This window comes from Scyliorhinus torazame, chromosome 14 (genome assembly GCF_047496885.1).
Source record: "Scyliorhinus torazame isolate Kashiwa2021f chromosome 14, sScyTor2.1, whole genome shotgun sequence".
Classification (NCBI taxonomy): Eukaryota; Metazoa; Chordata; class Chondrichthyes; order Carcharhiniformes; family Scyliorhinidae; genus Scyliorhinus; species Scyliorhinus torazame.
Window position 1 is genome coordinate 105,821,304 of NC_092720.1, and position 12,708 is coordinate 105,834,011.

A 12,708-nucleotide genomic window follows, 5' to 3' on the forward strand; every position below is an offset into this window, starting at 1 on the left:
CCATCAAGTTCACTAATGCTCGTTAGGGAAAGAAATCTGCCATTCTTACCTAGTCTGGCCTCCATGCGACTCCAGAGCCACAGCAATGTGATTGACTCTGCCCTCCCAAATGGCTTGACAAACCATTCGGTTGTACCAAAAGTGCTGGACTGCAGCAGTACAAGCAGGTGACAAACCATCTTCTCCAGGGTTATTATGTGTGGGGAACAAATTCTGGCCTTGCCAATGTCACCCTCATTCTGAATAAGGGGCGACTAAAAATCAGTACAATTATTACAGATCCTGCATGGTCCTTTGGAATGCAACCCTGTAAATTTCCAAAGTTACAGCATGAACTTTAAAAAAAAAACTTATTGGTGATGAGACAGTGAAATAAAGTTATTGCCAAAGAACATATTATTTGTGATTTAATATTTACTTTAATTGCCATGTTAGGAAAATATATAGTTGGTCTCTTCTTTGCTGTAAAAACACAAAGGATCTTATTGTAATGATACAAATTGAATTTTGAAACAATTTGTTATGGATCTCTAACAAAGAGATCATGAAAGGTAACAGACCAAAGAACAAGCCCTTTCACTTGGTAAGTAATCATTAAAAAGCGAGCAACGATTTATCACATATACATTCTGCCAAAGCTATTTAAAAGCAAGTTGTAAGTTAAGATCGTGGTTGCGTATATTCATTTTTCTGTAATTACGATGTTGTAATGACGATTGTCAGAGTTCAATTAGACAGAACATCCTGGTGTTTGGGATGTTTTCAGAGGGGAAATGAGTTCTTTAAAGTTCATCCTCACTGTTCCATTCCTCCAGGCAGACGTAGCACCATCAGAATGGTTGATTTGTCCTTGATCTGGTAATCAGAGAATTTCTTTCCATCCTCCAACTGCACGTTGGCAAAAAGAAGGCGGAGGTCATCTGCGGCGCCTATTCAAAAAAAAAAGACACTTAGGAAAAAAATTAAACCAAAACACGACCAAAACTGCAAATATATCCTAAATACCATCTTATTTTTAAAAAAGACAACATTTTATTAAGGCATTTATGATTTTATAACAATTTCAAATGTAAACATAACTCAGTAAATAACCTCCCCCAACCAACAGCCATATCCAGCCAACATGGCTTAGACACATAGTTCCCCAGTCCCTCTTCCTCTACTCGCTGATCCCGCTTAAACTATCCCCCCCCCTTCCCCTATCTACTAACAGTTCAATTTTCCCCAAAGAAGTCGATAAAACGGCTGCCACCTCTGGATGAACCCTAATGTCGATCCTCTCTGGGCGAACCTGAGTTTCTCAACCCGGCCATGCCACTAATCCAAACCCCTGATTTTGGGGGTTCCGAGTCCCTCCACGCCAATAAGATCCGTCTCCGGGCTACCTGGGAGGCAAAGGCCAAAATATCAGCCTCTCTCACCCCCTGGACTCCCAGGTCTTCCGACATTCCAAAAATTGCCACCTCTGGACTCGGCTCCACCCTCGTTTTTAGTACCGTGGCCGTGACATTGTCAAATCCCCTAAGCTTCGGACATGCCCAAAACATGTGGAAATGGTTTGCTGGCCCTCCCGCACATCGCCCACACCTGTCCTCCACCCCTTCAAAAAACCTGCTCATCCGGACCACCATCATGTGTGACCGGTGAACCACCTTAAATTGCATCAGGCTGAGCCTGGCACATGATGACGACGTGTTGACTCTACTCAGAGCATCCTCCCACAGACCTGCCTCTAGTTCCTTACCCAACTCATCTTCCCACTTACGCTTCACTTCGCCTATCTGGGTTCCCTCCCAGTCCATGCGCTCTTTATAAATTTCCGAGGCCTTCCCCTCCCCCACTCCCATTTTAGAAACTACTTTATCCTGTATCCCCTGGGGAGGTAGAAGCGGAAAGGTCAAAATCTGCCTTCGTACAAAGTCCATCACCTGCAGATAGCGAAACCCATTCCCACCCGGCAATCCGAATTCTTCCTCCAAATCCTCCAAACAAGGAAAACTCCCATCAATAAATAGGTCCCCCCCCTCTCTGCCACTTCCGAAATCCTCCATCCATCCTCCCCGGCACAAACCAGTGGTTCCCACAAATTGGAGCCCACACTGAAGCTCCCTCCACTCCCATATGCTTCCGCCACTGCCCCCATACTCTCAGAGCTGCTGCCACCACCGGGCTTTTGGAGTACCAAGCTGGCAAGAACGGCAGAGGTGCCGTTACCAATGCCCCTAAACGTGTGCCCCTACAAGATGCCACCTCCACCCGCTCCCACACTGATCCCTCCCCCACTACACATTTCCTGATCGTGGCTATATTTGCCGCCCAATAATAGTTTCTAAAGTTTGGTAGGGCCAGCGCCCACCCCCACCCCACCCTCGGCCGCGCTCCAACAGCACTTTCCTTACTCGTGGGGTTTTACCCGCCCACACTAACCCAGAGATCACCGCATTAACCTGCTTAAAAAAAGCTTTTGGGATAAACTGGAATACAAGCAAATATCTTGGGCGAACCGTCATCTTTATGGTCCATACCCTCCCCGCCAGTGACAGCGGGAGCATACCCCACCTCTGAAAATCCTCCTTCATTTGCTCAACTAACCGGGCCAGATTTAATTTATGCAACTGCTCCCATCCCCGTGCCACCTGACTTCCCAAGTATCGAAGACTTCCTCCCACCACTTTAAACAGCATCTCTCCCAATCTCCTCTCCTGCCCCCTCGCCTGGATCACAAACACCTCACTCTTACCCATATTCAATTTCTACCCGAAAACCGGCCAAATTCTCTTAGGATCTGCATAATCTCTCCCATTCCCCCTCACAGGTCAGAAATCTACAGGAGTAGGTCGTCCACAACGAGACCCTGTGCTCCACTCCCCACACCCCCGGCCAAACCCCTTCCAGCCCTTCGACGCTCTCAGCGCCAACGACTCTATAGCCAAGGCAAACAGCAGTGAGGAGAGTGGACATCCCTGCCTCGTCCCCTGGTGCAGTCTGAAATAACCCGAGCTCACTTGCCACCGGTGTCTGGTGCAGCAACTGGACCCAGTCTACAAAGCCCTGGCCAAATCCAAACCACCCCAGGACCTCCCACAGATAATCCCACTCCACCCGGTCGAAGGCCTTCTCCGCGTCCATGGCGACCACTACCTCCACCTTCCTACCCTCGGAGGGCATCATGATAACATTCAAGAGCCTTCTAACATTGGCCTCCCTTTGACAAATCCTGTCTGGTCCTCCTCTATCACCTCTGGGACACAATCCTCTATTCTCAAGGCCCAAATCTTGGCCAACAATTTGGCATCTGCATTCAACGGGGAGATTGGTCTGTATGATCCGCATTGTTCTGTGTTCTTCTCCCACTTCAAAATCAGAGAAATCAAAGCCTGCTACATTGTTGGGGGAAGGACATCTCGCTCCCGTGCCTCATTAAATACCCTTACCAGCAGTGGGCACAGAAAACCTCTTGTAGAATTCCACTGGGTACCCGTCCAGCCCCGGGGCCTTGCCTGACTACACAGCCTCCAATCCCTCCATTACTTCAAAGAGCTCGATCAGGGCTCCCAGGCCCTCCACCAACTCTTCCTCCACCCTTGGAAACTCCAGTCATTCCAAAAACCACCTCATCCTTTCCACCCCAGCTGGGGGTTCCGACTCATACAGCCTACTATAAAATTCCCTGAACACCCCGTTCACCTCCGCTGGGTCCAAGATCGTGTTCCCGCATCTATCCTTCACTCTTCTTATCTCCCTCACAACCTCCCATTTCCTTAGCTGGTGTGCTAGCATCATGCTGGCCTTCTCCCGATATTCATACACCCCCCTCTCACCTTCCTCGACTGCCCCACCGCCTTCCCTGTAGATATCAGACCAAACTCCATCTGTAGCTTCTGCTGCTCCTTCAACAACCCCGCCTCCAGGGCCTCAGAGTACCTTCCATCTACCTGAAGAATCTTCCTAACCAACCTGTCCATCTCCGCCCGCTCCACCTTCTCCCTTTGCGCTCGTACTGCCTTCAACGCCTCCCATACCGTAACTGCCGAAACCTCCACTGTGTCCACATAATTCTGGATGGCCTCCCTTACCCGCTCACACAACTCTTCCTCTGCTAATAGTCCTACATCTAATCTCCAGTGCGGGCACTGGCCCCCCTCCTTGCTCACCCATATATCCACCCAGTGTGCGGCATGGTCTGACACAACAATCGCCGAGTACTCGGTGTCTACCACCCCCGACAGGAAAGCTCTATCCAGAATGAAAAAGTTGATCAGGGAGTACACTTCGTGTACATGGGAGAAAAAGAAAACTCCTTCGATCTCGCCGTCCAAACCTCCACAGGTCCACCTCTCCCACCTGCTCCATAAACCCCTTTAGTTCCTTCGCAGCTGCTGGCACCCCCCCCCCCCCCCCCCTCCTGTCTTTGAACCCGATCCAGCCTCGGATCTATAACCGTATTGATCAATCGATGTGAGTCCAGATCAGGACTCTTCTCAAACACCCGCCTCATAAACTCCATGTCGTCCCAGTTTGGTGCATAAATGTTCACCAGCACCACCGGCATCCCCTCCAGCTTCCCACTCACCATAACATATCCACCCCCTGCCCCCCCCCCCCCCCCCCCTAGTCCACCACTATACTTCCCACTTCAAATGACACCCGCTTATTAATCAAAATCGCTACCCCCTAGTTTTAGAGACTAGTACCGAATGAAATACCTGCCCACCTCTTCCTCAGCCTAGTCTGATCCACCACCCTCAGGTGTGTCTCCTGTAGCATTGCCACGCTGGCCTTCAAACTCTTCAGATGCCTGAACACAGGAGCCCTCTTGACTGGCCCATTCAGCCCTTTATTCTTATTTTAAGATAAAACGGATTTAAATCCAGCATCAGCTGCAGAAAGCTAAATTCCAAAGCTGGGGGTTAAATCCTGTAAAACCCAAGATTTAAAACGGTCAGCAAGATGCAGTTCAGTTGTTCCACACAGTCACAGTCCTCCCATTCGGTGTTTACAGCACGGGGAGGGAGGAGCAATTCTCAACTTCCATCCGCTGGTGAAATGGTTACCTATGCTTTTTTATCGCATTAATTCGCCCACACTTTTTTATGCCATTAATTTGAAAAGGCCACCCCTTTGCTCTCATACCCCACGTACTTGCATGTCCGGGCAGTTTCTGCAGCAGTTTTTCCTTGAACCCGACGATCGTCATCGCGTTAAATTCTCCCTCTGTTTGGGAAATATCAACAGTGAGCTTCTCTCCTTTTAGCCCCACCACAAACACCTGATAGGTTTTCCCCATTGTGCCGTCTGAGGGAATTCACAAGCAGCTGTATCACCTCCGAGCTTCTCGAAGTCAATCGCAAACGAATTGCATTCAAGTTTCACTTTTAGTTTCGGGCTGTTTGGTGTAACCACCCATTGTAATATGGCCGTAAACAACTTCCTGAAAATTCTTCACGCCAAATTGTGTCAATAAATTATGAAATCCTTTAGCACCTTCGAGCAATTGCACAATGCAATAAAGCACCATTGCACAGTGTGGAAAGTCACCTGCTGTAAATTCCCACACTGTGGACCATGCTCCAGTCTTTCTGGGCGGAATTTCCCATTTTACCGCCTTTTAAACTGAATTCTTTCAGAGTTGCTGAAATCGAAAAACGTTCCAACTGCATTTTGGGGTGTAGCTGTAGCCAAAAGACCATTTACACAAATAATCCATTAAAACATTTAATTGGGAATGATTTATGTAGATTGTTGCTTTTTTTAACCCAGTGTTGGGATTGCCAGTGATGGCGATGTGGTCAACAATCGCACGAAATGTGGCTCTCCAGAAACGTTCAACTTAGGTCCATTTAACGTGGAAATCAGCCACTAAGCCCTTTCACGCTAAAACGAACAACCACACAAAGAAATGTCCTCAAGTCAACCAAGAAACTTGAAAGGCAATAAGATCAGCAAGAGTATGGCGAGGAAGACCCAGACTGCATTCACTCAGCCCGGGGCCGGTCCGGGCCGGACAATCTCTGCGACTGGGCCACGGCGACGGCGTTTACGACGCCGTGAACACTCTGCCGTGGGATGGGAGAATCCCCCAAGACGTTGAAGCTGAGCAGGGCATGGCGGACTGAGAGAGATTGGCAACACAAACGCCAGCCCATCCACTGACGGGACAGTAGATGGAACTCCTAACACAAGAGCTCCTAAAGCTTAGGGACTCCATTAAGGAGGATCTTATGGTGACCGTGAAGGCGACAATAGTAATTTCTCTGACCCCTCTTTACAGAGGCGCTGAAGCGGATGGAGCAGTGGTTGCAGACCCAGGAGTCAACGGTGCGGGAACTGGAAAAAGCAGCCACCAACCAGAGTGATCGGGTCGCCACTCTTGAGACAGAAGTGGCAAGATTGGGGACAGTCCAGGGAGCACTCAAGGGGAAGGTAAAGGATCAGGTAAATAGGTCCCGCTGGAAGAACCACAGGTTCGTCAGACTACCTGAGGCCACAGAGGAAAGAAACCCCAATGGAATACGTGGCACAGATGCTAAGGACGTTGGTTAGAGGAGAAAGCTTCCCCAAGCCTCCAGAGGTGGACAGGGCCCACGGGTCATAGAATCATACAGCACAGAAAAGGCCCTTCGGCCCATCATGTCTCCAGTCAGAAATAACCACCTAACTATTCTAATCCCATTTTCCAGCACTTCACCCATAGCCTTGTACGCCCTGGAATTAAAAGTGCACATCTAAATACATCCACCACCCTGTCAGGCAGCGAATTCCAAACTCCCACCACCCTCTGGGTAAAAAGGTTTATCCTCACATCCGCTCTAGACCTCCTGCCCCTTACCTTAAATCTACTAGAGGCAGCTCCGACAAAGGCCCCAAAAAAGGAAAACTGCCACGGGCAATCATTGCAAAGCTCCACAGATTTCAGGACAAGAAGCAAATTCTGAACTAGGTAAGGAGCACACGGTCTTGAAAATGGGAAGGTCACAGGAGAAGTAGGCAAATTCATTTGAAAAATCGAGCAATAATGGACGCACATGGAACTCTAATAATGTTCTTTCTTATTATTCTGTCTGTCCTGGGTGCTCTCGGGAATGAAACATGCATGTCCTAGTGGGGTGGGGTGGGGGGGGGGGGGGGGGGTGGGGGAGGCAGAGAGACACCAAAGTGAAAAGGAGGTGATGGGGAACAAAAAAGGGCGAAGGATAGGAGGAAACACTCCCAGGAGATGAGCCTCCAAATTGGTGAATATGCAAGCACATGAAAGTAAGAGGAGAGGGAGGGCCGTGACACAGCTCTTGGAAAGGATGGAGCACCTGTCAAAGGGGGGACAGAACAACAGGGTGGACGGAAGGGGGGAGAAGGGCAAGGGGAAGAAGTGGGGGAGGGGAGCCCACAGGGGCATGTGGAGGGGCAGCAGCAAGGGCGGGGGAGCCGGGGTGTGTGTGTGGGGGGGGGGGGGGGGGGTAGAGTGCTGGTTACAGCAGGTCACATGTGGGGATGGCAGGAACAAAGAAGACAATGGTGGCCATCTTGGATGGCCCCCAGACAAAGGGTGTGCAGGAGCACGTCCACATGGTAAGTATGGTTGACCCCGTGGAGGGAGGGAGGGATCAGAAACCCCCCATCAGGATGGTTTTTTGCCCCTTATTGTCCACCATTGTGCAATCTCAATCCATTTACTCTCTCTCATTATCAAAAGGTGAAAATGAAATGAAATGAAATTAAAATTGCTTATTGTCACAAGTAGGCTTCAAATGAAGGTACTGTGAAAAGCCCCTAGTCACCACATTCCGGCGCCTGTTCGGGGAGGCTGGTATGGGAATTGAACCGTGCTGCTGGCCTGCCTTGGTCTGCTTTCAAAGCCAGCGATTTAGGCCAGTGTGCTAAACCAGGAGGTGCTTTCCTCCTGCAGTATTTTTTTTTTTTTTTAATATATTTTATTCAAAATTTTTTCAGCCAAACAAAACAGTACAAAAATGTTTCCCTTTTACAACAATAAAACAATGTAAATGATAGTGACCGTTTTTAACAAATAAATAAATAATATATAAACTAAATGGCAACTGCCATAACAAAATATTAACTCTCCCAAATAATAAAGTCAAACAAGCCAATATACATGTCAAAGTAAAAATATCCATACAAAAACACCCCTGAGGACCCCCCCTCCCCCTCCCCCCTGGGTTGCTGCTGCTACTTTCCCAGTTCTTTATCGTTCTGCGAGATAGTCAATGAACGGTTGCCACCGCCTGGTGAACCCTTGAGCCGAACCTCTTAGTGCGAACTTTATCCGTTCCAGTTTTATAAACCCTGCCATGTCGTTTATCCAGGCCTCCACGCCTGGGGGTTTAGCTTCCTTCCACATTAACAATATCCTTCGCCGGGCTACTAGGGACGCAAAGGCCAAAACATCAGCCTCTCCCGCCTCCTGCACTCCCGGCTCTTCTGAAACCCCGAATATAGCCAACCCCCAGCTTGGTTCGACCCGGACCCCCACCACCTTCGAAAGCACATTTGCCACCCCCACCCAGAACCCATGCAGTGCCGAGCATGACCAAAACATGTGGGTGTGGTTCGCTGGGCTTCCCGCGCATCTCCCGCACCTATCCTCCACCCCGAAAAATTTACTGAGCCTTGCTCCGGTCATGTGCGCCCTGTGCAAGACCTTGAATTGTATCAGGCTAAGCCTGGCACACGAGGACGAAGAGTTTACCCTGCGTAGGGCATCTGCCCACAGCCCCTCTTCGATCTCTTCCCCCAGCTCTTATTCCCATTTTCCCTTCAGCTCATCCACCATGATCTCCCCCTCGTCTCTCATTTCCCTGTATATATCTGACACCCTACCATCCCCCACCCATGTTCCCGAAATCACTCTATCCTGAATCATGTGTGTCGGGAGCTGCGGAAATTCCCTCACCTGTTGCCTCACAAAAGCCCTCAATTGCATATACCGAAATGCATTCCCCTGGGGCAACCCGTATTTTTCCGTCAGCGCTCCCAGACTCGCAAACGTCCCGTCTAGGAACAGATCCCTCAGTTGCACAATCCCTGCTCTCTGCCATGTTCTAAATCCCCCATCTATTCTCCCCGGGAAAACCTATGATTATTCCTTATCGGGGACCACACCGAGGCATCCATCATTCCCTTATGCCGTCTCCACTGCCCCCAAATTTTCAGCGTTGCCACCACCACTGGATTTGTGGTGTATTTCTTCGGGGAGAACGGCAACGGCGCCGTCGCCAATGCTTGTAGGCTGGTTCCTTTGCAGGACGCCATCTCCAATCTCTTCCACGCCGCTCCCTCCCCTTCTCCCATCCACTTACACACCATTGAGATATTGGCGGCCCAATAATAATCACTTAAGCTCGGCAGTGCCAGTCCCCCCCTATCCCTGCTACGCTGCAAAATCTTTCACCATCTATTTAAGGAAGTTTAGTTTCAAAGTACACACTCTGGGTATGCCTTTATTTTTTAACATACTCACTCTCGGGGTCTTCCCAGCCCACACAAAGCTCATAACACTCTTCTCAATTTTTTTGAAAAAAGCCCTCGTAATCATCACCGGGAGGCACTGGAACACAAAAAGAAATCTCGGGAGGACTACCATTTTGACCGCCTGCACCCTGCCCACCAGTGACAGGGACACCATGTCCCATCTCTTAAAATCCTTCTCCATCTGTTCCACCAATCGTGTTAAATTAAGCCTATGTAGGGTTCCCCAGTTCCTGGCTATCTGGATCCCTAAGTACCGGAAATCTCTTGTTACCCTCCTCAGCGGTAAATCATCTATTCCCCTGCTCTGCTCCCCGGATGCACCACAAACAACTCACTCTTCCCCATATTCAATTTGTACCCCGAAAATTCCCCAAACTCCCTGAGTGTCCACATTATCTCAGGCATCCCCTCCACTGGGTCCGCAACATACAGCAATAGATCATCTGCATACAATGATACCCGGTGTTCTTCTCCTCCCCTGAGTACTCCCCTCCACTTCCTAGAGCCCCTCAGTGCTATGGCCAGCGGCTCAATTGCCAATGCAAACAGTAACGGAGACAGGGGACACCCTTGTCTTGTCCCTCTATAAAGACGGAAGTAGTCGGACCTCTGCCTGTTCGTGATCACACTTGCCACCGGGGCCCTATATAGCAGCTGTACCCATCCAATAAACCCCTCTCCAAAACCAAATCTCTTCAACACTTTGCATAGGTAGTCCCTCTCCACTCTGTCAAATGCTTTCTCAGCGTCCATCGCCACCACTATCTCCGCCTCCCCCTCCGGCGGGGGCATCATCATCACCCCTAGCAGCCTCCGTATACTCGTGTTCAGCTGTCTCCCCTTAACGAACCCAGGTTGATCCTCGTGGACCACCCCCGGGACACAATCCTCTATCCTTGTCGCCATCACCTTGGCCAGGAGCTTAGCATCCACGTTCAGGAGGGAAATAGGCCTGTAAGACCCGCACTGCAGCGGGTCTTTTTCCTTCTTTAAGAGTAACGATATCGTCCCCTCCGACATAGTCGGGGGCAACTTCCCCCTTTCCCTGGCCTCATTAAAGGTTCTCGTCAAAAGCGGGGCCAGTAGGTCCATGTATTTCCTATAAAATTCCACCGGGAACCCATCCGGTCCCGGGGCCTTCCCCGCCTGCATGCTCCCAATCCCCTTTACCACCTCCTCCACCTCAATCCGTGCTCCCAGTCCCGCCCTCTCCTGCTCCTCCGCCTTCGGGAATTCCAGCCGATCTAGGAAATGCAGCATTCCCTCCTTCCCTTCCGGGGGCTGAGCCTTATACAGCCTCTCGAAGAATGCCTTAAACACCCCGTTCACCCTCTCCGCTCCCCGTTCCATCTCACCTTCCTCATCCCTCACCCCACCTATCTCCCTCGCCGCTCCCCTCTTCCTCAGTTGTTGGGCTAGTAACCGGCTCGCCTTCTCTCCATACTCATACTGTACTCCCTGTGCCCTCCTCCACTGTGCTTCTGCCTTGCCCGTGGTCAGCAGGTCAAATTCCATATGTAGCCTTTGTCTTTCCCTGTACAGTCCCTCCTCCGGAGCCTCTGCATATTGCCTGTCTGCCCTCAGAAGTTCTCTCAACAGTCGCTCCCTTTCTTTGCTCTCTCGCTTCCCTTTATGGGCCCTTATGGATATCAGTTCCCCTCTGACCACCGCCTTCAGCGCCTCCCAGACCACTCCCACCTGGACCTCTCCGTTATCATTAAGCTCCAAGTACCTTTTGATACACCCCCTCACCCTTAGACATACCCCCTCATCCGCCAACAACCCCATATCCAATCTTCAGAGTGGGTGCTGCTCCTTTTCCTTTCCTACCTCCAGATCTACCCAATGTGGAGCGTGGTCTGAAATGGCTATGGCCATGTACTATGTCCCTGTCACCTTCGGAATCAGTGCCTTTCCCAGGACAAAAAAGTCTCTCCGTGAATACACCTTGTGAACATGGGAGAAAAATGAAAACTCCTTACTCCTAGGCCTAATAAATCTCCAGGGGTCTACTCCTCCCATCTGCTCCATGAAGTCCTTAAGCACCTTGGCCGCTGCCGGCCTCCTCCCGGTCTTAGACCTAGACCGGTCCAGCCCTGGATCAAGCACCGTATTGAAGTCTCCCCCCATTACCAGCTTTCCCGCCTCCAGGTCCGGGATACGCCCCAGCATACACTTCATGAAGTTTACATCATCCCAGTTCGGGGCGTATACGTTCACCAGAACCACCGCCTCCCCTTGCAATCTGTCACTCACCATCACGTATTTACCCCCACTGTCCGCCACTATGGTCTTTGCCTCAAACAGTACCCGTTTCCCCACTAAAGTAGCCACCCCCCTATTCTTCGCATCTAAGCCCGAATGGAACACCTGCCCCACCCATCCTTTACGTAGTCTAACCTGATCTGCCAGTTTCAGGTGCGTCTCCTGCAACATGACCACATCTGCCTTTAAGTTCTTTAGGTGTGTGAGTACCCGTGCCCTTTTAATCGGCCCATTCAGCCCTCTCACGTTCCACGTGATCAACCGGGTTGGGGGGCTCTTTACCCCCCCCCCCCCCACCCCCACCCCCCCATGTCCACTAGCCATCCCCTTTTCTAACCCAGCTCCTCACCCGGTTCCCACGTACCCGTATATCCCACCGACGGTGCTCTCCTGTCCCGACCACCCCGCCCCATAACAGCTCCCCCTTCCCCTTAGCAGCAGCAACCCAGTTAACTCCCCCCCCCCCCCCCACTCCGCTAGATCCCTTTCTAGCGTAGTTGCACCCCCCCATGTTGCTCCCAGAAGTCAGCAAACTCTGGCTGACCTCAGCTTCCCCGTTTGTCCTCGGCCCCTCATTGTGCGAGGCCCCCTCCTTCCTGCGTCCCCGTTCCCGCCACAATTACCATAGCGCGGGAGCAAAGCCCACGTTTTCCACTCGGCCCCGCCCCTGATGGTGCAGTTCCCTTCTCCTTCCCCTTTCCTTCCCACCGGCGCCCACAGTTCCCCATACTCCCCCCCCCCTCCCCCCACAAGGGGAAAAGAGAAATGTTATAGAATTGAAAAATTGAAAAAATTCCCCCCCCTTCCCCTTCCTCGCCCCACATAATCACCCCACCACTTTATTAGAGAAGCTTTTTCTCTCGCCAGACTATTCCAGCTTCTCGTCCACAGTAAATGTCCACGCCTCTTCTGCCGTCTCAAAATAGTGGTGTTTCCCTTGGTGTGTGACCCACAGTC

The 12,708-nt window shown here is 50.8% G+C and overlaps 1 protein-coding gene across 1 annotated transcript; it reads right to left on the minus strand.

Annotated features, from left to right (window-relative positions):
• Positions 1-396: 396 nt before the first annotated feature.
• Positions 397-5,418, minus strand: LOC140389333 (uncharacterized). Its single transcript, XM_072473497.1, has 2 exons — positions 5,143-5,418; positions 397-929 (listed from the first exon to the last, which is right to left on the minus strand). The coding sequence occupies exons 1-2, from the start codon at positions 5,285-5,287 to the stop codon at positions 796-798; spliced, it is 279 nt and encodes a 92-aa protein (XP_072329598.1). The 5' UTR covers positions 5,288-5,418; the 3' UTR covers positions 397-795.
• Between the last annotated feature and the right edge of the window lie 7,290 nt (positions 5,419-12,708).